Source organism: Dipodomys ordii, unplaced genomic scaffold (assembly GCF_000151885.1).
Source record: "Dipodomys ordii isolate 6190 unplaced genomic scaffold, Dord_2.0 Scaffold24, whole genome shotgun sequence".
NCBI lineage: Eukaryota > Metazoa > Chordata > Mammalia > Rodentia > Heteromyidae > Dipodomys > Dipodomys ordii.
The window spans coordinates 10,473,146-10,499,318 of NW_012267240.1; the positions used below are offsets into that span (position 1 = coordinate 10,473,146).

Below are 26,173 nucleotides of genomic sequence, written 5' to 3' on the forward strand. Positions count from 1 at the left end.
GATTCTTTGTCATATTACAAAATTGATATGTATTAAGATATGAAGATGGCCTTTATCCTGCCTCTAGGAACATTGTTATATTTCTGTGGAGTTGGTCCCTGAATATCACCACAGACTTGCTCCTTATTGTGATAATTATGTTCACCTTGCTTCTGACAATTACTCTGTATTTTCAGGACCCTATCATCTTATTTATGAAGCCCAATGGGTCCTCTGAAACAACCCCCAGACCACAGTTGGCTGGTGGGTGTTCCGTCTCTACATAGTGTGCGTACAGCAGCATGCCCATCTCTCTGGGAAGTTTGATACATCTGTGATGGAAACTGTAACATTTCCACTTCACTTAGCATGGGCTATTGCTTCTACCAGGTTTGGAGGAGCCATCCTAGTACTTAGGTCCCTGTTAGGACAGTAAATCTTGTATTCTGGAGTAAGTCCTCCCATTATCAACAAACTCTCTTATTCCATGTTAGCTGGTCTTCTCCGTGACTGTAGTGCTAGGTATGAAAATGAGCCAGTATTTTTTTCTTTATGTGTGCAAAAGCTTGCTATAATCATTCTCTTCCCTTCAATAAAGGATTACCTAGCAGGAATACAGGGTCAACTGTTATATCCCAAGTCAGATTCTGAGGTCGAGGTGAATGGCAATACCACTGTCTTCCAGAAACCTGCCATCTATAATAATCTATTGTATTACTTTTGATCTAACTTTAAAGATCAATCTAAAAAAGCTCCATGCTTTGTTTTCAATACATCAAATATGTCTCCTAATTTGAGATTGATGGCTTAGTATTTGTGCTAACTTAAAACTGTAGGTTTTATTGTGAAATACACATTCAGTGGGGGAGGCAGGAAGTAAGAGGAGTACACGTTTCTAGTCTCCATAACAAAATGATGATGGTTTTCTGTTGATATTGTTGTCTCTTATTTTTCTAAGTGAATTTCTTTCTGTAAAAACCTTATTTACCTGGGCTTCTTCTCCAAACACTATTTACCAAAGTGAGACAGAGGGTAGACAAAGGTAACCTATGAAGCACGTATATGCCCAGCTGGGGGTGTAGTGTATTCCACAAGGGCACCAGTTCTTCTTAGTACCATAGTATACATGTTAAGCATCATGGATTTGCATATTTACAAAGGGAATTTTCCAGTAGATGGCAGTAAAGTGTCTTCCTTTATCAAAACAAGACTATTACAACAATTATTTGCCAGATAGAAATAACATGTCTTAGGACTGGGCACCATTTTTGATTCACTCAATGGTACCATGGAGACAAATGGTGACACTGCTTCCTGGATGTCATGCCCTATGCTCACTCATTGCCATTTAATCTTTAGGACCCTGTGATGTGGATGCTGGTAGGAACTTGAACAAGGCTACTGACTCTGGCTATAGGAGTTTGGCGATTCCAAATTATCTGTCTCTTTTCCTTCTACACCCAACCCTGATGGTTCAGAAAACTAAGGTGTAAGTACTTGAAGTGACTTGACCATGGTGACCAACGCAAGTCAGCGGCACATCTGAGAGCCTGACTCCAGCCAGCCTGCACTATTTTTACAATATATACTAGATCCACCGCCATGCTGGGTGACACTGGTGACTGAAGAGAACAGCACACATTTTACTCATCTAAGAAAAACGTGACTTTTGAGTTAGCAAACAACAGCAACACCACCTGGGAAAATAATGACTTTCCTCTTGACCTTTTAGAAATAATATTTGAGCTCAGCACTGGTAGCTCACACCTATAATCCTAGCTACTTAGGAGGCTGAGATCTGAGAATTGCAACTCAAAGCCAGCTCAAAAAAGCTAGAAGTAAAACTGGCTCAAGTGACCCTTGAGGTTCAATCAAGCCCCAGGACTGGCACGTGCACACAAGCGCACACACACGCACACACACTCACACACACAAACACACACACACACACACACACACCCCAAAGTTACAGCATCAAAAAATCTAATTTTAAATGTTAAAAGTTTTTCCAGGCACCAGTGGCTCATTCCTAGCTACTCACTAGGCTGAGATCTGAAAAGAGCAATTCAAAGCCAGCCCTAACAGGAAAGTTTGTGAAACCCTGATCTCCAATTAACCACCAAAAATCCAGAAGTGGAGCTGTGGCCAGGCCCTGAGTTCAAGCTCCAGTAGTGGCAAAAACAAAAACAAACTTTTGATAAACAGGTAAATGCAATAGTTGTAAGAATGCCACTTGATCCTTTTAATCTCTGAAGCAAAATAACTACAAATCAGCATTTCCTAAATGGCCAAATAAAAGCCTCAACATTTGCTAGCACCTACCTTAATCAAATTGTTGTATATCTGAAAATAGGGAAAAATTCATCCTTCCGTTTCTAAACTTGGCATCATAAAAATGGCCTCTTCATGTTTAGGAACAAGCAAACCTTTCTTTTTTTTTCTTTTTTCTTTTTGTGTTTTTGTTTTTTCCCCATGCTGGATCTTGAACTCAGGCCTTAGTGCTGTTCCTGAGCCTCTTTGTGCTCAAGGCTGGCATTCTACCACTTGAGCCATAGTGTCACTTCCAGCTTTTTTTGAACAGTTTATTGGAGATAAAAGAGTCTCATGGACTTTTCTGCCTGGGTTGGCTTCATTCTTTCTTTAAAGAAAAGGCTTTCTTGGGCTGGGAAACTGGCTCAGTGGTTGAATGCTTGCCTCGCATGCATGAGGCCCTGGGTTCGATTCCTAAGCACCACATAAACAGAAAAAAAAAGCCAGAAGTGGTGCTGTGGCTCAAGTGGTAGAGTGCTAGCCTTGAGCTGAAGAGCTGAGGGATGGCGCCTAGACCTAGAGTTCAGGCCCCATGACTGACAAACAAAAAAAAAGGCTTCCTTTTGAAAGGGTTAACAGATCAATGTCCTATAAATATGAAGTTGTCATTTGTTTTTATGGGCTAAATTAAATTTGTGCACTGTGTCTTGTGGCCATTCTATTCCATGTCTGAGAAAATGTGTATTAAAAAGCGCCATGAGGACAGGAAATAGTTTTGCTTTACCAGAAATCATCTAAACTCCACTCATCTAAGAGGGGGAAAGCCTGGGGGTTACTACACAATTGCTGTCCACAATGTGTAAGCTGTCCTTGATGATCCTATTTCCTCCACGTCCTACCAGGTTTGTGTAGAATGGAGTTCACTGGTACATGCACCATGCAGGCCATGTTCCTAAGCATGTTACGAGTACATGAGCAAGCTTTATCACCTTAACTACTTAACAAAGTAGTGACTGGACACAGGTTTCATCATTCCATTCTGAAAGACATTCATTCATTTTACCAGATTTCATTCCCACCGCGGTTATACTGATGGCATCTGTTACAAAAGGTCCAACCAATTCTATCCCTGAAATGAAGCTTAACAGCAGTTGTTCACATAAGTCAGGGATCTTTGTAAGAGTTAAATAAGTAGTATGGGTCAGGTGCAGGGGAACAGAGGTTTGTTTGCACTGAGAAATGGGGCTGACAAAATTCAAACCAGGAGTGAAAATACCAGAGGGATATTACCAATGACACTACTTTGCTCTCTGAACAATTTTTTTTCTTAAAAGAATTTCATATAGGCCTTTCAGAAATAAAGTAGTAACTTCTCCCAGTGCTCAAGAGGTAGAAACTGGGAGGTTGGAGGTTCAAGGCTAGCTCAGGCAAAAGTTTGTAAGACTCCCAATCTCAAAATGCTGGGCGTGGTGGTGTGTGCCTGCCATTCCAGATGCATGAGAGGTGTAAAATGAAGTATCACATGCCAGGCCAGCCTGAACAAAAACTTTGAGACTCTATTTGAAAATTAACTAAAGCCAAAAGGGCTAGGGGGTATGGTTCAAGTAATAGCTCACTTGCCTAGCAAGCTCCAAGACCTGCGTTCAAACCCCAGGACTGCCATAAAATAAAAAAGGAAAAGAAACATTTGTAGCAGATATATTTAGCACATACATGACCAAATTATGCCCAGCTATCTCAGCCTCCTGAGTAGCTAGAATTACAGGCGGTGAGATACTAGCACCCAGCATACAAAAAGGTTTTATGATGAAAATCTTAAAGATGCAGCAAAGCTATGTACTATTGGGAAATAGTGATGACAGAGAAGTCCAGAAAATTGCCAAAAGGTAAGTTTCCTTTTGAGGAGGGGAAAAAAGTGCAAGAAGGAAATGTGCAAACAAAGCCCACTGGGCTGACCATAGCCTAGGGGCTCTTCAGGTGCTCCTGCCCTTGCTCCCCAGGAACATCCAAAACACACCGTACAGAAAGGACAAGCCTAAAGCTGTTTTAAAACTTTATTGAAATCCATTTTTACTTTCAGCTTCTTTTTATTTTATTTCATTACAACTTCTTAATAGGAAAGTGTTTGTAAAGCCTGAGCCAGGTGATATCTTCTCAATATTTTTTTCCTTAAATTCCTGAAAATGTGACTTTTGAAGTTTGGGGAAGGTAAAGTTTGGTCAAAGGAATACTGAGGACTCGCTTAACATGCCTGCTTCCTTAGACAAGAGACCTTTCCATGAAAATGCAGGACAGTGTTGCAAGGTACAGTGTTCAATACTGAACTGTGACATCTTCCAGCCAAGAAAGATCAGGTAGGGTGAGAAGAAAGAAAGTCTCAAAAATCTGGTGGTGAAGAGAACCTTCCTAAGTTAGGAAAATGTGACAAGTTATCCCCAGGCTCTGTGTTTCTTAATGTGTGTATGTGATCAGCCTTAAGAGCTCTTTCTAGAACACTGAATTTATGTCATCACTTTCCTCTTTCATCTCTTCCTCTTCTACATCCTGCTGTGTAATAGCTAAGGCCTATGCATATTTCCTAATTGGCCAAAATAAGGGTTTCTAAACACCATCATTTACCTATTGAAGGGGAGGGGTGTATTGTGTATTTGATTGTGGTCTTAGTAGAAAATAACATGTACCTTAAACCCCATTAGTGTCTTTAAATCTATCTTTAGAGCAAACCCTATACATGCAAATGATTCTCAATGGTTCCTTATGTATTCAAGTTACTAATTTCTAAAGCATCACAAAAACTTCAAATATTATCTAAAGGTATTTCATGTTGAATGAAACTGGTATGTACTTAATTCAGATACTTCAAACTTTAACGATTGTTATTCATTCTCTGTGGTAAATATAAGTATAAAAATACAACTTTGTTTAATTAATAATTGGTTGATAGCTGTCCACCCTCTGCAGAAGTGTATCTGAATATCCAGGGGAATAGTACCTGAAAAAGAAAATTTGCTATTAGGTACTTAATGGAAAGATTTTACACAGTAAGCATAAAAGATTCTATATAAGGAATATATTGAAGTAATTTTCTAAATGAAGCCTCACTTATACATGTATGATTATGTTATAATGCTTTATGCATAAAGGTAGAAACTAGAGGAACTAATAACACTGCTAGAGAAGCAGTAGAATATCTTAAGGGCATGTTTTCCAAGCAGGAACCTCAATCCAGTGGCAACATTTAATTACAGAGACACTTTATTATATCAAGTGACTATGTTACTATAAAGACCATAGCTGATTTTTTTAGATAGTGCAAACTATCATTGCTGATCAACTTCTGCATTCTGGTTGTCTTAAAAAATCATTTGTATATTTGTTTCTGTTTTTGCAGTACCAGGGTTCGGATTCAGGTACTGAAGCTTAGGTGCTCTTATTGCTATGGCACACCTCTAGCCCTGATTTTGTTTGTGTGTGTGTGTGTGTGTGTGTGTGTGCTAATCATTTTTGAGGTTGTGTCTCATTTCCTGCCTGGGCACATGCATGGGCATGATCTCTGCCTTGTTAGGCTTCAGGGCAGCTAGGTTAACAGGCCTGATCCAACACAGCTAGCTCAATGTTGAGAAGAGTTCATGAACCTCTCTGCCTGAGCTAGCCTCAGACCTCCTAAGCAGCTATGCATTAGCCACTAGCACCTGGCTAAAAATCATTTCTCTTTTCTTTCTTTTTCCCCCCTACTACTGCCTTTTGAACTGTGGGCCTCCTACTCACTTTACTTTCTTGCTATATTGCTGTTCTGCCATTTGAGCTACACCTCCAGCTCAACTTCGTGCTTTGGAGATAGACTTTTCTATCCAGGGTGACTTCAAACCATGATCCTCCAGATCTCAGCCTCCTGAGTAGCTAAGATCACAGATATGAGCCACCAATGACCTGTCAGTCGTAGGTCTTGAACTCTGGGATTGGGCACTGTCCCTCAGCTCTTCAGCTCAAGGCTAGTGCTCTACCACTTGAATCAAAGTGTCACTTCCAGTTTTCTGGTGGTTTATTGGAGATAAGAGTCTCACGGATTTTCCTGCCCAGGCTGGCTTTGAACCATGATCCTCATATCCCAGCCTCCAGAGTAGCTAGGATTACAGGTGTGAGCCTCTGGCAGCTGCCTACCCATCATTTCTTTCTTTCCTTCTTTTTTAAATTCGGTTTATTCACAGTCCAAACTAAAGTATGGAAGTACTGTACCCGGGATTTTCACTGTACCTTTGGCAGTTTTAAGAGCAAGGAGGACAGTACAGGTTAATTTTTTTTTTCTTTTCTTGGTCAGTCATGGGGCCTGAACTCTGGGCCTGGGCGCTGTCCCTCAGCTCTTCAGCTCAAGGCTAGTGTTATAGCACTTGAGCCACAGCACCACTTCCAGCTTTTTCTGCTTATGTGGTGCTGAGGAATTGAACCCAAGGCCTCAAGCATGCAAGGCAAGCACTCTACCAACTGAGCCACTTTCCCCGCCCTAGTAATAATTTCTTAATATCTGGTTTAACCAGATCTAACCACCCCCATAGGAACAAAAAAATTTGGAGAAATATAGTTAACATTGAAAAATTATTTTATAAATGGTTTACAAATATCCCTATCATTAAAAACATAAAAATCGAATCATTTCATTGGTTCTTTAGCTTATATAGTGCTATACATGTACATAAAATAGTTTTAAAATAGTATGTTGATTAACAATTATGAGATGCTTGATATGCCAAGCATACATATTAAAAGTATGCCAAATAAATTTGTCGTGCCCACTTATTGATAAGTTTCTTCGAGGATTTGTTTTTTGAGGGGGGCGGTTAATTTTTTTAGCTTTAAGTATATTTTAGTTATGAGGCCCTTGCCAGATATATAGCGATCTTCTCCCAGTATGTGTGCTTTCTATTCATTCTGGTAACTATGTTCCTTTGCCATGCAGAAACTCGCAGGTTAATGCAATCCTCTTTATCCAGCCTTTCTTTGACTTATTGTGTTTCTGGATCTTTAGTTAGGAATTTTTGACCTGTGCCACGAAGCCCTAGGGTTTTCCTTTTTCTTTTTGTAATATTTTCAGGGTATCTGGTCTTACTTTGAAGTCTTTGATTAAAAAGAAAATTGCTATGCAATCTAGAATATAATAGATTTTAAAAATAAAAAGAATGTAATTTTTTTTTTGGTCAGCTCAAAGCAAGTGTTCTACCACTTGAGCCACAGCACCACTTCTGGTTTTCTGGTAGTTAATTGGAGATAAGAGTCTCACAGACTTTCCTGCTGCTGGCGCTGGCTTTGAACTGTGATCTCAGTCTCCTGAGTAGCTAGGATTACAGGCGTGAGCCGCCAGTGCCTGGCTCAGATGAGTTTCTCAGTGAAGAATTCCACAGTGCAATAGTTTGGGTGGGAACCCAGAAAACTTTCGTGTATCTCTGAGTTCTGTGTCACCCACCTTACTTAACAAATATGGAAGAAGTTGGTATGAGGCAGATTAGGAAAGAATATAGACCTGGGTAAAGGTAACTTAAAAAAGGCAAATCATCACCCTAACATTAGGTTTTATCTAGAGGAAAACTTTCAAAGACTTTACTTTGTATAGTGTTTGGAAAATTTTAAAATTACAATTGTAGCTGAGTGCCAGTGGCTCACGCCTGTAATCCTAGCTACTCAGGAGGCTGAGATCTGAGGATCGTGGTTCAAAGCCAGCCTGGGTAGGAAAATCCATTAGATTCTTTTTTTTTTTTTTTCCAGTCATGGGCTTGAACTCTGGGCCTGGGCGCTGTCCCTCAGCTCTTCAGCTCAAGGCTAGCACTCTACCCCTTGAGCCATAGCACCACTTCCGGCTTTTTGCTTTTTGCTTATGTGGCGCTGAGGAATCGAACCCAGGGCCTCATGCATGCAAGGCAAGCACTCTACCACTGAGCTACCTTCCCAGCCCAAAATCCATTAGATTCTTATCTCTAATAAAGACCACCAGAAAACCTGAAGTGGCACTGTGGCTCAAGTGGTAGAACACGCACCTTGAGCTGAAGAGCGGAGGAACAGCGCCCAGGCCCAGAGTTCAAGCCCCACGACCGACAAAAAAAAAAAAAAAAAATCATCTAAGTCATAAATGTGAAAGCTAGCCTCACCATTCAAAGCTCCTCAGAAGGTAGCTATTATAAAATATCTACCTTAGTGTATGAGATATTAAAAAATCTTTAAAGCTGGGCACCCGTGGCTCATGCCTGTAATCCTAGCTATTCATGAGGCTGAGATCTGAGGATCATGGTTCAAAGCCAGCCCAGCCAGGAAAGTCCGTGAAACTCTTATCTCCAATAAACCACCAGAAAATTGGAAGTGGTGCTGTAGCTAAAGTGGTAGAGCACTAGGCTTGAGCAGAAGAGTTGAGGGACAGTGCTCAGGCCCAGAGTTCAAGACCCACAACCAAAAAAAAAAAAAAAACTTTAAAATTTATACTGCTGAATATGGTACTAGTTACATGTGACCCCCAGAAATGTGACTAGCATGTTGAAAGAATGGATTTCTATTTTTTTAATAATTTTTATATTTCATTTATCTCAAATTTTAAAACACTTCAATTATTAGAAAACACGGATAAATTGGAATAAGTTAAGAGTCTGCTTTTATATAAGTTTTATATAATCTAAATATAGGTCAAATATTTCCAATGAAACTTACCATCTGAAATAAAACATATTTAGATTGATAAAATGTTATAAAATATAGAATATAAATTTTAAAATAGAAGTGTAAAATATGATAAAGTACTATAAAATGTAAACTAACTCATTCTAATTGTTATATTTGTTGCAAGTGGAAATTACAATGCTTGGATATATTAGATTAACAAAAGCATACCATCCAAAATGTGCTTAGCTTGGTTCATTTTTTTTGTTCTTAAATGTGGCAATTGGAAAATTTGAAAGTTATGTATATGGGTCACATTATTATTACTTGTTTTATTTTATTCTTTAGTTTGGTTTAGAGACTGGACTTGTTCTGTAGCCTAGGTTGGCCTCCAACTATGATCCTCCTGCCTTGGCCTCCTGAATGCTGAGGTTACACTACCACTATATCCAGCAATTTTTTTCTTTTCTTACAGATGGACCTCAGTTCTTGTCCATGCTAGGGAAGGACTAAGCTACATTCTCAGACTCACCATATTTCTATTATACATTATCGCTCATTTCCATGCCAACTGCTATTACCATTTCCCAAAGATCTCAGCGATTTCTCTGGCATATTGCAAGTGTTAGTCAAGCAGTTCTTATATGTTTCCCAAAATATACTTACTATTCAATACTAAGATACCTGAATGTCATAAACATTAACATAATTTTTCATATTTAGGTAAGAACTTTCTTTTGTTACTAAATTTCTCTTATGATACATCCATTAATATAATATGAACTATGTAAAAGTAATATACAGGAAACTATGAAAATTAGAATTTAGGCTGAGTTCCAGTGACTCAAGCCTATAATCCTAGCTACTCAAGAGGCAGGGATCTGGAAAATCATGGTTCAAGGCCAGCCCAGGCAAAACAGTCCATGTGACTCCAAGTGCAAAATATCCAGCAAAAAGCCAGCAAGAAGCATGGCTCAAACAATAGAGTACCAGCTGAGCACAAAGAGCAAGTGCAAACCCCTGTACCATCAAAAAACAACCAAAAAAAGATGAAATAAAATAATTAGGATTTATAGGCCTCTTCTAAATAGAGCAATCACAATTTTAAAACTATCAGTTTAATTTGAATTATGTTGGGGCATTCTACAGTAAAGTGTAAATGTTGAATTTATATAGAAATATCTTAAATGACATTCCAGACTGATTTGGAAATGTCTGTGTCAATGGAAACATCAACACTAGCCGGGTGCTGGTGCTCACACCTGTAATCCTAGCTACTCAGGAGGCTGAGATCTGAGGATTGTGGTTCAAAGCCAGTCCAGGCGGGAAAGTTCATGAGACACTTATCTCCAATAAACCACTCAGAAAACCTGAAGTGGCGCAGTGGCTCAAGTAGCAGAGTGCTAGCCTTGAACTGAAGAGCTGAGGGACAGCGTTCGGTCAGGCCCAGAGTTCTGGCCCCATGACTGACAAAAAAAAAAAAAAATCATCACTTAATTTGTACCAGGAAAAAGAAATCAAGAAGAAGTGAGAATATGCACTGGCCAGTACTATGTCAAAGTGCACCTTCTGACACAGTAATATTAATCTCCATTTGAAAACCAAAAGGCTTCACAAAAGTCCATTTTCCCTACCTTACTATTTCCTCTGGGTAGCAATTGTTAATACTGTTGATGTATTCCTGAAGGATAGAACCTGGTTCTGCTTTTATCTCTTGAACCTTCTTAAGTCCACCACTTGTCACAAAAAGTCGCCGAGCTTTGCTATCATGTGGAAGCACCTAGAATCATGAAGCACATGAGAAAGTCAGCACACGTTAATTACTGTGATTGCAAAGCACCCAGCCTCCTCAATAGCCACCAATCTACACCCTCAGTTTTGTTTAAATAGCGTCAGAGCATGCAAGTGGTGCCATTCCTGGCCTTGCCCTTGCTGTTTCCTCTTATTAGAATGCTCATCCATGAGACCCCCACCCTGTTTTGCCTGATTCTTATTCCTTATTTAAAACACTGCTCAACTCCAGAGACCCAGTGCCTGGCATTCTAAAACCTGTCAAGCTCTGGGTCATAGATCACATGAATCCAAAGCTCACGCAGGAACAGTAAGAAACCCATGGGTAGCAGGAAGGCTGGCAAATGTAGGTTTTAGATTCTACATAGTGAAGGCGATAATCACAATGTAGGTTTGGACAACCACAGATAACATCTTCCCAACACGATGTATATACTCTATAGCTCTGTCAATACTGATATCTGACACAGGAGATGAGTAGATCAAGATCCCCCTTTAAGACTGGGGAACACTGCCCTTGAAGACAAAGACTAACAGTTCTTGGCAATAAGCTTGCTTTTGACAACATTCTAGGCAATGCTACCCCAAGTATTGTCCTAGGCCAGGGTAGGTGAATGCATTATCAGTCCTCAACCACGTCAGCACAGAAATGAAATATGCTTTTAGAAACATGGATACAAATTGACAAAGTAACTTTATATCCTTTAACCCCAATAATTAAACATAGGGAGCCAGGCCTGGTAACACATGCCTGTAATACTAGCCCTTGGGTGACTGAGGTAGAAGGATCTTGAGTTCTAGACCAGCATGGGCTGCATAATGGCAAGATCATGTCTCAGGGAAGAAAAATAACCCGTGTGCTGATGGCTCACACCTGTAATCCTAACTACACAGGTGGCTGAGATCTAAGGATCATGGTTTAAATCCAATCTGGGCAAGAAAGTCTGTGAGACTCTTATCTCCTATAAACTACTCAGAAAAACCTGGAAGTGTGGCTCAAGTGGTAGAGAGCTAGCCTTAAGCACAAAGAGGCTTGGACAGTGCCCCAGGCCCTGAGTTCAAGCCCTAGGACAGGCAAAAAGAAAAAAGAAAAAGAATAAAACTGGGTGAGGGCAAGCCTTGAAGAAAATAAGGTTGGGCATGATCCAAGAGGCAGAGGGGAAAGGAACATGAGTTCTAGGTTGGCCTGGACTACATAGCAAGTTCCAGGCCAGATTGAGCTATGTAGTGAGACTCTGTCTCAAAAACTCAGGGGCTGAAGCCAGTGGGTCCTGCTTATAATCCTAGCTACTCAGAAGGATCACAGTTCAAAGCTAAGCTTGGTAGGAAAGTTTATGGGACTCTTCATTAAACAATCAAAAAGCTCTAAGTAGAGCTATGGCTCAAGTGATGGAGCATCATCCTTGTACTCAGTGTCCAGGACTGGCAAAACAAACAAAAGGCTATAAGTATAGCTAAATGGCTGATTGCTCATCTAGTAAGCATAAGGCCTTAGGTTTGGTTTGATGCCTAATACTTGGGAGTGTGAGAGCTTGAAGGACATAGAAATTGTGCCTAAGGTAAATATTGCCAAAAGCATATTTACAGGATATATGATATGACATACTGTTTTCAGTTAGTTGACCTTAACTTTTTTATTTGCCTGTTTTGAACTTTTAGCATTGGTTAGTGCTCATTTTCATAATTAGTCTGATAAAATTGGAATATCTTGCTTAAGCCTAAAATGATTACACTACAAATGAAACTGTTGGAAATAATGTCAATTACCCAATTTTAAGAGTTAGGCACTGGTGGCTCACACCTGTAACCTTAGCTACTCAGGAGGCTATGATCTGAGGATTGCAGTTTAAAGCCAGCTGGGAGAAGGAAAGGCCATGATATTCTTAGCTAAAATTAACCATCATAAAGCTGGAATTGGAGCTGTGGCTTAAAGTGGTAGACCCCCTAGCCTTGAGTGAAAAAAAAACTCAGGAACAGTGCCCAGACCCTGAGTCAAGACCCCATGACCAACCAAAGGAGGGAAAAAAAAGTTGATGATTCTATCTAGGTTATCTATTAGTCCCTATTCCTTCTTTTTAGATGTTCAAATTAGCCAGTTTTTTTCTTAGCACCCAAAAGCACACCTAGGTAAAGAAACGGATCAATTTTCCCTTTCCATGAGTTTGTCTTTTCCCTGCATTATTAGTTGGTTTTGTCCAGGAGCAGACAATATATCTGCATGTCCCATGTAACTGAGAGGAAAGGAAATTTGGTTGATTTCTTGAAAGGAAGGAGACACAGCATAGGTGTCTGTTACACAGAATATTGTCTTCAGGGGTCAACAATAGAAAACTTCTATTTTCCAGTAACTGTGGTGCTTGAGGCTGAGCCAAACTGTTGGAGACAATGAAGGAAAGTCCAGAGAACAAAGCTGTGAGTAGTTCTTTTAGATGAATACTCAGAAACTTCCAGCTTAACTGGAGGGACATCTTTTCAAAATAATATATGTGAGAACTCAGGTTCCATCTCTAGAACCCAAAAGAATTTTTTTTAGGAAAAAAAAAACAACAAAGAATTACAGCTATTAAGCAGGAAATCCAAGCCCTCTAACTTATGAGCCTATACACACAATGTGATATACACACAACTTGTAGAGACACCACTTTCCTAAGTCAAATATACAGAGCAGCATTTAGGCGGTTCCTGATAGCACGGTGTCACCATCCTGACCATGGGCGACTGTGTCATCTGTCATTGCACCCCTTGCTGCCAAGTCCCCAGCCCCAGGCTAGGCCCTGCTTCATCTTTCTGCCTTCCTACCACTTGCATCCACTTCTGAGAGAGTGGACAGCTACATTTGTTAAAGTTGCTCTGAAAAGGAGTCAGTGTTCTAAATGACTACTGAGAGCATCTCCAGTGCAGCAAGGACTTTGTGAAAACATGTCAGTGGCTCAGAGACCCCTGTCCTTTCTTTATAAGATCTTTGCTGTATTCCCCAGGTGAGTGAGACTAAGAGACCCTGGGAAATTTACTGAAAGACACTTATGGATACAAATTATCCATATCATGACTTTTTTTTTCACATGTTGACGTTCTGTTTACTTTCTGAGAATTAAAAAAAATCAGGGTGGGGGCTGAGAGAAATGTGAAGAAAGAAGTGTTTCATTTACTGCCGCACTTAATTCACCTTTGCTACCACTGTCAGTGTAGACTGGGGAGAGATTGGTTATAAAACATGAGCTCCAGCTTACAGAAGAAAATGGGAGAAACAAGTTAACAGATCATTTTCATGCCGTCCCCTCACACAGGCTCCAGGGCATGGCCTACCTTACTGAACTGCCCAACTACATGCTTCAGAATGTTGGGTGGAGCGTCATACAGGAACGGCTCGAGGGCTGGTAGGTAGGTGCACTTCTGCAGGATATTCTTGATGGCTTTTTTACTCTATGGGAATACAAAGCAAAATGCAGAAAAACTGGATAGGAGTGAATTGTGCAGCTCTTAAAATATCTAAAAATATAAATTAAAATCTAAATGAAAAGAAGTGTAGACCATAAAACTATATATTATATAATAGTTATAGATTACAAATTTATATATAATAACATTTTCTCTATATGAAGTAGATAACTATTACATCTTATTGCTTCCAGTTAATAGTTATGTGAAGATAACTTACTGGTGAATATCTTTATTAGGAATTATATATACCTGTATGTACAATACAGATGTACACACATATGTAATGTACATATACATACATATATAGGGTATTTTAAATATTTATACTTTTTTTGTAGTACCAAACTTTGAGTACAGGGCCTCACATTTGCTAGGTAGGTGCTCTACCATGTAAACCATTCCCAGCCCTTTTTTATTTTTGCTATTTCTTTCATAGAGTCTTCATTTTCCCCACGGCCAGCATCAGACTGTGAAGCTGAGGACAAGTGTGCACCATGACCCTCAACTTGTTGGTTAAGGTAGGGGAGGTCTCATTAACTTTTTCCCCTAGCTATGATTCTCCTGATCTCCTCCCTAGTAGCTCATTGCAGATTTGAACCACCATTCCCGGTTTTCTCTAAAAGATTTCATGCCTCATAGTATGAAGACAGAAATGTCTAACGTGTGCATGATTCAATGAGCATTTGCAGAGATGCTTCTAGGGCTTATGAGTGGAAATTTTCTCATTCATCCCCTTCATGAATAGGACATACTCAACTACTGGGAGAAGACTGCCCTCATTCCATCTCCATCTCAGCAGTGTCAAGCCAGCTTAGCAAGTAATAGGCCTTGAGTTCAAACCCAGTACCAAAAATAATAATAACTAATGACTCAATTTTAATGTGGATAAGGCTGGGGAATGTAGCTAGTAGTAGAGTGCTTGCCTAGCTTGTAGAACGTCCTGGGTTTGATCCCCAGCACCACCAAAAAATAATAAAATATAAAATGGTCAAAGGATCTGAATAGATATTTCTCCAAAGACAGTAGAAAAATGACTGATAAGTATATGAAAATATTAACCATATGTAAATCAAAATCATGAGATACCAATTCCTACCCACCAGGATGGTAAACAAAAATAAAGATATTAACAAGAGTCAGCAAGGTTTACAGAAAATTGGAACCCTCCTGTGTTGCTCATAGGAATGAAGAACAGCAGCTACACTGGCTGGAAAATGGTTTGCAGCCTCTTGAAATGTTAAGTAGAGATATTAATGATCCAGCAATTCTAGCAATATGCCCCCAAGAAGTGAACACCTGTATCCACACAAAAACTTGTACAGTCATGTTCATTGCTGCATTATTCAAATAGTCCGAGTGGAAATGATCCAATATCCAGCAACTGGTAAATGGATAAACAGCATAGCATATCAATACAATAGGATATTATTTATCAATAAAAAAGCAACAAAATATTGACATATGCACATGGAGGCATCTTGAAACTCAGACTAAATAGTAAAGAAATCAGGCAATAAAAGCCACATGTTTATATGGTTCCACTTAAATGAAATATCCAGAAGAGACAAACAAATCCACAGGGATAGAAAGTAAATTGAGGGTTGCTGGGGCGAGCGGAGGAGAAGTGAAATGACTGCAAATGGGTAAGACATTTGTGGAAAGTAAAAATGTTCTAGGATTAGTTTGTGGTAATGGTTTTGCAATTTTGTAAATACACTAAAAACTAATGAATTGTATGGTTTTCTTGTTTTGTTTTGTTTTGTGGTAGTTGTAGGGACTTCTTATTTCCTTTATGGTGCTGGGGATCAAACCTAGGGCCTTTCTAAGTACTCTACCACTAAGCAGCCCTTATTCTTCAGAAACAGGGTCGTGCTATGTAGCTTGTCTAGCCCTGAAATCTGATCCTCCTGCTTCAGTCTCCTGAGTGTGGGCATTATAGGTGTTTGCCACCATGCCAATCTGAATTGTATATTTTAAATAGATAAATTATATAGCATATAAATTATATCTCAATAAATAACATTTTACATCTACCAAAAAATAAAGGGCAACAATCATGACCCCAAGAGCACAACAGCTACCTCAAGTAACTACTTACTTAGAAACAATTTCATAACTAAACTGTTTCAAATGCCAAACTAAGAAAAAAATGTTTCAATAGGATGTCTCTAAATCAAAACAAATGAAAATGCACAAATATTTTCATAATATATGAGTACGTTTATCACATAAAAGCCACGTTTTTTCCATTTTATTTATGAAGATGCTTGGAAAAACACAGGCCTTTAAAAAAGGGGGGGCTAAAAGTATTAGGGTTATGTGACGTCATGGGAGAGGCTGCTCACTGGTTCTCCCAGATTGGAACCAATTAGAGTACTCACTAAAAATGGCGTGCTTTTAGAATGAAGTAAACTTCAACATGGCCTTATAATGTGAGAGCTGCCATGAGTAACATGAAAAATGGCACCAGACAGCTCTGGGTGGTCTCAAATATACTCTCCCCACAAATAGAGACAAATCAAACAGACTTTACTGTATTTCATTCTGAAGCCTTTGAAGCAACAGCTGATAGATTCTAGGAGTTCTTGGGGGGAAAAAGAAGGATCAAATCCCTATAGTAAGAAAATATTTACATGGGCCTGGAGGCATGGCATGGCTCAAGTGGTAGAGCACAACTCCCAGTACCTTGGGGGGGCGGGGGGAGAAGGGGAGGAGGGGGAAGGGAGAAAAAGGTTTGAACTTAAAAGTTTTGAAGAATGCTGCCAGGGCAATTCAATACCCAGTATTGTTCCTGGAAGTAAATATTGAATCAAATATAGGCAGAAGAAATTTAATGTTTTCATTAACCTAATAAAACCACCTTCCATAAAGGAAAACACAGTAAGAGTTGTTATTTTCCCCCCCATCAGTCCTCAGTTTTGAACTCAGGGCCTGGGCACTGTCCCTGAGCTTTTTCACTCAAGACTAGTGCTCCATCACTTTAAGCCACAGTGTCACTTCCAATAATTCTTATTTTAAAAATTATTATTTAAAAAATTATTATTTCTTTTACTCTAGTGATATTTATACAACACCACAACAATTCATTTAAAAACAGTTATAGGAGCTGAGGGGTGTTTATTACAGAGTTCTCTGTCATATGTGAGGCTGTAGGTTTAATCTCCAGCACCACACACACAAAAATAATAATTATAGGGCTGGGAAGGTGGCTCAGTGGTAGAGCGCTTGCCTTGCATGCCTGAGGCCCTGGGTTCAATTCCTCAGCACCACATAAGCAAAAAGAAAAAAAGCCGGAAGTGGCGCTATGGCTCAGGTGGTAGAGCGCTAGCCTTGAGCTGAAGAGCTGAGGGATAGTGCCCAGGCCCAGAGTTCAGGCCCCACGACCAGACCCAAAATAATAATAATAATAATAATTATATAAGTGTATAGTGCTACCGAATTTACTATTTCTCAAGGTATAATTTGCGTATATTTCACTAGTAATCATTCATGTTCTAACTCCTATCTTTATTGCTGCTGCTGCTGTTTTGTGTTTTGAGATAGGATCTCACTGTATATAGCTCAAGCTGGCCTTGATCTTCCTGCTTCAGTCTCCCAAATTTGGAGATTGCATGTGAGCTCTACCGTGCCTTAGCCTTCTAGATCATGTGTTCTACTTTTGTTCTAAAACTTAAAGGAAAGTGAAAGTTGCTGAATGCAGGTATCTGAAAGGATGAAAATTATTTTAAATTTAATAATTTATCTATCAATGATCTCTAAACTGAATGCAGGTATTGTTAGACTCTTGGCACAGCTTGGAGATAAAAGGAGTGAGAAGTGGAGAGAGGTGAGCAAAGAGAAAGGAGGACAAAAAAAAGAGAAAAAAGAATAGTTCAAAGAAACATGAAGTCAAAAAAGATGATATATATATAAGTTATATAAGATATATATATATATATAAGATATATATGTGCAATTATATATATTTTGTCCAGGAGAAAAATCAAAACTGGAAATGGAGCTGTAGGTTCTTACCAGAAGGTGAAAGAATCAGAGACCTGTTAAATTAGAAAAGACCTTCGAGAATGTACTGTTAATCTCTCTCTCTATCAAGAATTGCCCATCAGTGGAGCCTGTGAGGGAAGCCCTACTAAATCATTGCTTTGATCTGGAAGGTCTTACAAAATGTTTTTTTAAATGCTGATTTGAGAAAACAACTTTCCTCAATGAATTTGTAGGAAAAAAAACATGTAAACATAACCAAGTGAACATAAATTCGCTTTTATAAAATACATAAGTCTGGGGATGGGAAGGTGGCTCAGTGGTAGAGTGCTTGCCTTGCATGCGTGAGGCCCTGGGTTCAATTCCTCAACACCACATAAGCAGAAAAAGCCAGAAGTAGCACTGTGACTCAAGTTGTAGAGAATGATAGCCTTGAGCTGAAGAGCTGAGGGACAGCGCCCAGGCCCAGGGTTCAGGCCCCATAACCGACAAAGATAAATAATTAATTAAAAATTAAATTTATAAATCAAATAAATGATTCACTATAAACATTACACTCAGAGCCCCTAAATAAGTATATTTTACATCTCATTCTACCATCAAAAGTTGTATTTCAGGAAACATATTTTCTTATTTGGTAGTTTACTGTTTTAATTAAAATTCAGTGTACAACTCCTTTGTACAACTACTTAAGTTAATTTTAAAAATAAAAATATTCAGTGTAATTTGCTGCTGTTAATTTTATTTTGAATTACTGTCTTTTCTATGAGCTCCCCTAGGTCTATGTCAATTGAGAAAGTTATATATCTTCCTGGTAGGTATTGTACAAAAAGCAGTTTTATTTTAAAGAAAATACAACATTATTGAACTACTCACTCTACTTTATATTCATATTTTGTGAATCACATTAGTAGCCAGTAATGATTTTCATAAAACCTGCCCTTTTAAAAAATTCATAATTTAAAAACTTAGTGAATATTTTTAAAGGAAATAACACAAGACAAGCAATTGAAGTTTTAAGCAGCCTTGAAGTAAGAAATGAATTACAAATGGAGGAATACTCTATAACTACTTTATATCTTTGAAACAAACATTAAATTCTTTTGGACTCAATTTTTTAATGTAAGATGGAAAAAATTCTCACCAGCAAATTCCAGCTAAAAATTTCTATTACTCTTTATTTCCTATTTTGGGGAGAAATGTCTGTCAGAATACAGGATGCAAAAACCAGAAATTCATTTCGCAAATACCACTATACCTACAGAGAAGGCTCTTTAAGACATATTACTTATTTTTATTTTGAGAGACAAGAATAATTAATTTTCAAAAAACAGTGCCATCAATTCTTCTGTAAATTTGTATTTCTTGATTTGTGAATGCAATAGTGTCTGTCCATCAGGAAAAATAAAATATTTTAAGTCACAAATCTAACAGATCTTCCTACGACCTTTGAGAATGAAGTACTTACTTTCACTTGCAGATCCTCAGAGCTCTCTGATGACATGTACAAGGAAAGGAGAACTGGCAAAGTGTTTGTGACAGCAACAGCCCGTGCATGTTCGGGAGTGTGTCTCCCAATCTGTCCTAAGGCCCACGCTGCAGCAGCCTTAATATGATCTTCCGGTTCTTCTGACAGGCAGATTGACAACTGGGGTACACCCTGCAGCCGTGATCAAAAGAGCAACTGCTATAAATCTAGAGTGGGATTAAAGAGGCTTCGGTGTCTCTCAAACATTAGAAGAAATCATTTCAGTCTTGATCCTTTTTTTCCTAAATGGTTCAATAAATGAGCACATCACAGGCGCTGTCATTTCTTAAGTCAATAAAATGACCAGAACTAAATGACCTTCATTATCTGTAACAGTCCAACTTAGAAAATCTCTACGAGCCTCCCTCATACCCCAAGTACAGAGACATTTAACCAAACAACAGATGCCACAGATTAGACCAAACCAGAGTCTACTGTGACAAACTAAAAATGGTTAGGATCTAAAAGCCTTGCTTTGCATCTGTTAAATAAGGACTGGAGCTGTAACACCAGAGCTTATGCCTAGCCTAGTACTTACCTAGCATGCACAAGGCATCCTGAGAACCACAACAACAAGTAAACGAAAACAAAATAGTAATCTTTTATAAAAGAAACAACTTTTTAACAAGTATAATAAATCTGAGGAGAAAGTACTACGGCCTCAAAATCAAATGAATAGTAAGTACATTTTACATGGGATACATTACACTAATATCTTTCCTGAAATACATAATTTTCCATTGATTTTGGACAATTTTTAAATTATAGTTTTGTTCCTTTTAACATGATTACACATCACGTAGACACCTGTGTGGCTCGATATTCAGATCAGTGCATGCTTGCACTTTGCAACTCAGCTTCCATCTCATTTGAACAATGAAAACTGCTAACTAGAGGGCCTCGAATATATCACAATTTGTACTCCAAAGAAAGTATCAAATAACCAAATACTACTTCCAGAATCCATATTGGTGTGATTTTCCGACTAATTTGGAGTCATGGTGATAATACCCCAACAGCTTCTGAGCTGTTATTAAGATCAGTTTTCTGAAAAGCCTTGCCATATTTCCCCATTGCCTCCCTTCCAACAGACTAAAAATGTATGTCTGCCAATATGAAAGGTCAGACCTGTCTTCAGAATGAAGTCACTTTCTCAAAAGCTCATGCTTCTAGAATATAACAAGCCTGAGGAAGAGAAGAAAAAGTAGACAGTCCCTCCTCCCATCCCAAGATGCAGCCTTATGGCCCCTGTTGTTTCAAATGGACAGAGTAGACAGGAACATGAATCCCTTCCAAAGTGATGTCATTAGACATGAGGTTCTGTCATCACGGATTCTTATCACACTACATGTGAAATGGAGGGAATGCTACTACAGTGCTATGTGCTTTAACTAAGACTGCTGCTCCCACCTGGATCAAATAACTGAAAAACAAACCAGGTGGGAGAGGCCGGCAGCCCAAAGAAACCAGGAGAGGCTCCTGGTTACTTGAGGATGACAGGTCACAAGCACAAGCAACTGCTGCTGCTTTCATCGTTCTCGCTCTATGGGAGCTCTGTGGTTACCCACAGAGGAGGCAAGGATCAAAAATCCTAGTGCTGTCCTTGGGGTGGCCCTTCCCAAAGCATTACTTACTGCTCCAGTCACTGTCACAGTCTGTGGTCAGAGAAGAACAAAAGGAAAGCAGCAAGATAAAACGGAGCAAAGAATTATCATAAAGTAGGCAGAAAATAAAGATCTGAAACTCCTTTACATTCCAAGGATTAACAAAGGATTTTTAAAAAATCCACATTTCTATTTAACATACAGCAGCTGGTTTTCTACACTGACAAGAAATCTACATCTGAGGGTTGCCACACACGCTGTAAGCAGACAACCTATGAAGTACTCTTCAATATGTATGCATTTTGTGAGCACCTACTAAGTGCTAACACTGCGCGATATGGTGAGTTTATATAAAATTGAACATTGAGATAAGACAAAATCCCTAGAGCAAGAACATATGCACTCATGTTCACACACACACACACACACACACACACACACACAACCCTGCTATCTACTGTGTGCTCTGATTGCCTAGATCTAAGAAGAGAAATTAGTTTATGATATCTGACTGAGAAAAAGTGTTGAGAAGATGTTCTAACCACTGCCGTCTCCAACCTGAATAACCTCTGAAAAGAGTGGAAATGACTTCTGGGCATGTCATTCAAAATAGCTGTTTGTAAGGAAAATGTGCTATCAGTGTTTGCAACTGTGCACAATGAATCCTCCAAGATACACACATACTTAATATTTAAATACAGATAACAGAAAGCTGGGCGCTGGTGGCTCACACCTGTAATCCTAGCTACTCAGGGGGCTGAGATCTGAGGATCGCGGTTCAAAGCCAGCCTGGGCAGGAGAGACCGTGAGACTCCTATCTCCAATAAACCAACAGAAAACCGGAAGTGGCACTGTAGCTCAAGTGGTAGAGTGCTCGCCTTGAGCTGAAGAGCTGAGGGACAGCGCCCAGGCCCAGAGTTCAAGCCCCACGACCGACAAAAAAATAAAAAATAAATTAAAAAAAATACAGATAACAGCCATATTCAAAAGAGTTTATATTCTGTTAATACACTAAGTAAAACATCTCCAGGAACCTTAACCTTTCGTCAAGGATCACTTTGAGAATCCTACTAATAATCAACATTGAAATAAGCATTGAAACCACTGAATATACTTTCAGGTAATTCTTTTGCACTGGCCGGTTGCACTTCCTAGAATGTCACCATGTGCTTCTATCTTAGGACATGTGCTGATTAGGAGAAACAAGCAATCACGCACCTTGGAAATGATCACTGCCATTGCCAGGTTCTCAGAATGAGCGGCCACATAGCCGAGCATCATGATGCCGGGCAGCCGGATGTTCCCCTTGCAGGACCCAATACAATCGATCACAGCAGCAACGCCTCCTGCATTAACGATCAGCTGCGAAAGCTAAGAGAAAAGACAAGAGCCAGGAGGCATAAGATGGTCTTTCAATATACTCAGTTTAAGATTTAAAAACAACAGAAAATTGAAGTAGCATTTAGATAAATTATTTATTCTGTTCATCCTGTTTTAGATGTATCACTGGGAACAGCTTTGTTTTGTGTTCAATTTGTCATGTACTAATCACACAACTTTTATCCTTATTATAATGAATGTCAAAAATTCCCACCTAGACACTAAGCCTAGGGCTAGTTCATAACTAGGTAACTACTAAACCTTCAATCACAATGCACAAGGATGAAGCAGATATTAATCCCTGACTGCCAAAAGACAATGTCAGACATATAGCCTAGCCTAGAATGATTACTCTCTAAGTACAGTTCAATTTAATATTTAAAAAAACTTCAGCCAAATAAAGATGTTCAATGATACAAGAAATGAAGACTTGTAATGTGTCATGAAATAAAATCAACTCATCAAAATACATACAGAAACTGCTTTATCTCTTTCCTTTCACATCTAAGGACTCGAGCAGGGACATCACTGTGAAAGTGCAGTTCTTAGAGTAGGCACACTAAGCCAGGGGACCTGTGTGGTGTCCCAGCCTAGAGACATAATATTCTCACTGCTCCGGCTGACATAAAATATCAAGGATGACCAAGGGCCACAGCCCCCACCATCTAGAAATGGAAAGCTCAAACTCCACTAATACAATTCAGGGGTTCTCAACTTGGGGCAGTTTTGTACCTTAGGGGATATCTGGCAATTCTATGGAGCCTGTTTTTGATTGTCACTCCCTAGGGGGTAGAAGGGTTACTGGCATCTAGTAATGAGAAGCTAAGGAACACTGGTGAACACCTACTCTACAATGTATAGTCCAGCTCACCACAACAAATAACCTAGTTCAAAATGTCAGTAGAGCCCAGGATGAGAAGCCCTTACATGCTTGGGCACTATAACCAATTGGTGTTTTATTTTAAAACTGCATTGTTGCATCTCGTAGCTTTCTTTTTCTTTTACCTCAGGTGTATGCTTTGCAATTTCTCTAATTAAAGTAGAAGCATTTTTCTTCACATATTCATCTTTGTCCTTCAGACAGGTGAGTACAACTGGGAAAATCTCTGCTTCGACAACCATTTCTGCCAGATCCACAGAATGTTTTGCGATCTGACTGAGAGCTGAAAGGACCTGACGCTGTTAAGCAAAAAACAAACAATAACAGTGCATGACAACATTCCCATGTAACCTCAACAGCCTCATCCAAAGTCAAATTCCTTTCCAAAATGAAACCAATTACACAGCAATGTAACTAAAATTTCTGAGTCTTGAAACTTTCACATCCTTTTCTTACACTTAGGTTTTTGTTTTTGTTTTTTAATTCCCTCGTCTCTGAATTCATTCTCCATTATTTATTTATAGCAGAAGATTAAAGAAGATGACCTTTGGATGAAGACTAATTTCTTAATCATGCAATGCTTAAATCGTTAATTAATGTTACATGCTGCATTCAATATAAAAACAACTCAGTAGAAATAACATTGTTTTGGCATGATGTTAATACCATTTCAAAAGTGTTCCCTTTGTTTTGCTAATGATTTTAAAACTTTATATGCAAGTATAACTGTAATCAGATTTTAGAAAATTACAAGGACCAATATAAATACAACAATTTTCAGAAGAAACTAACTACAGTGGTGGGCTAGAAAATCTTCAGGTCCTTTCCAACCCTAAGATTCAATTCTGTACTTTAACTGTTCACATTAACGCTGAGGCTGCATCTAACTTGTAGCACATCTTGTGTGACCCTTGCAGCACTGTTTTCACATCTTAAAAGACCCAGTATCTACTATATTTGTGCTTGTTTCCAGTGATAATTTAAGAAGTTTTTAGGTATAATAGCAAGCTGTGCATATTTCTATTTTTGTAGATTATTAAATGATAGAGTTGTTGTCTCATAAACTCATTTTTAAATACCTTCAACTTAGCGTCAGGGTTGAGGATCATCTGGGCTAAGTGGGCCACAGCTCCTGCATCCACTACTGTCTGTGCTAACTCTGGAGAATGCTTTGAAATATCACTGAGGGCCGAAGCAGCAATCCTTTTCAAAGCAATTTCTGGCTCCTGGATACAGAGTACTAAAAGAGGAACAGCTCCTGCGTCCACCACAGCTTGTGACAGTTCTGTGGGTCCAAGAAAAGTAATTAAGTGAGTATGGGTGACTGACCCTTGTGCAAGCCATTTTTCACCCTGACAGATACAGCAAAGAAAAAAGGGGAGGGTGTACTTCACTCTCCCGACATCTGCATTTCAAATCAGCCTTCCTGGTTTCATAAACCATGTGGACCAATCCTGAACTGAAAAGAACACAGGTCAATAGATGGACCTCCATTTACATGAACACATTTGAGGTAGATTAGGCTGAAATGGCTTGTTATTCTTTTTTTTTTTTTAAGAGAGTAAGCAGATGTCAGCTGTTTAAGCGCTGACAATTCTGCACTTCTCAATAGGCAAGCATTTTATGCATGGTTTACAATAACAGAGAAAATTAAAGTACCAAAAATTTACCAACCACACTAATTAGGCAGCATTTTGTGCTATTTACGTAAGTAAACATTAACATGAATCTAGTGTCAATAGTGTTGATTTTCAAATTCCTTTCATTTCATAATATTTCGAGGACTCTTTTAAGATAAAATGCTACATTCTGTGTATTAAAAATATTTTCAAAACCGAGATTTGCAAATGATCAATATATATGTATAGATGATCATATATGAGAGCAAGATATATAAATGTCAATTTTTAGATAAAAGGATAAATCTACCTTAGTTATGATTCATGTCAGAAATCATGTAGGTATCTTTTGAGCACACATGTTGATTTACTTATATGAACAAAATAAGAGGTATAAAAAATAGCACAGCTTATGAAAAATGGGAGACAACTAGACAGGCTCATATGTGTGCCCAAAAATGTATATTTTCAATAGCATGAAGTGTTATATGTAATTATAGATTCTACTTGTACCACATCCATGGCCTCTCTCACTGAATCACACAACTCATTTCTATAATTTCTTCCTTCCAAATATGTCCTTATTTTTCCAGATCTGTAATGTCTTAGAAATGTATGCCTTGTCAAGCTGAAATAGTTACTTATGCTAGGCACCAGCGCCAGGGGCTCACACCTATAATCCTAGCTACTCACAAGGCTGAGATCTGAGGACCACAGTTCAAAGCCAGTTTTTTTAGACTCTTATCTCAAATTAATCACCAAAAACCCATGGTCCAAGTGGTAGAGCAACAAGGTTGTTTGAGCACAAAAGCTAGTAAAGGCTCCCAGGGCTTGAGTTTAAGCCCCAAGACTGGCAAAAAAAAAAAAAAAAAAACACAAGAAAACCAAAACCTACTTACCATCTCCCCTCAAGCAACCTTTAATTTGAAGAAAATATAAGGTTTAATTTTTCAAATTGGTAATATTACATCTTGTAAAAAATGTCAACAAAGGGCTGGGAAGGTGGCTCAGTGGTAGAGCGCTTGCCTTGCATGCCTGAGGCCCTGGGTTCGATTCCTCAGCACCACATAAGAAAAAAGCCAGA

General features: G+C 38.8%; 1 protein-coding gene across 2 annotated transcripts in view; it reads right to left on the reverse strand.

The window, feature by feature from the left end:
- Positions 1-4,301: 4,301 nt before the first annotated feature.
- Spag6 (sperm associated antigen 6) overlaps positions 4,302-26,173 on the reverse strand; it is a 48,015-nt gene continuing 26,143 nt past the window's right edge. Inside the window, exons 5-11 of one of the 2 annotated variants that reach the window (XM_013014623.1) lie at positions 24,550-24,755; positions 23,596-23,769; positions 22,429-22,581; positions 19,547-19,738; positions 13,963-14,079; positions 10,500-10,645; positions 4,302-5,221 (exon numbers count right to left, since the gene is read on the reverse strand). In XM_013014623.1, coding sequence (XP_012870077.1) covers positions 5,152-5,221; positions 10,500-10,645; positions 13,963-14,079; positions 19,547-19,738; positions 22,429-22,581; positions 23,596-23,769; positions 24,550-24,755 — 1,058 coding nt within the window. In that variant the 3' untranslated portion in view covers positions 4,302-5,151. The remainder of the gene's footprint in view (positions 5,222-10,499; positions 10,646-13,962; positions 14,080-19,546; positions 19,739-22,428; positions 22,582-23,595; positions 23,770-24,549; positions 24,756-26,173) is intronic. The other variant, XM_013014624.1, reaches the window with a different exon arrangement.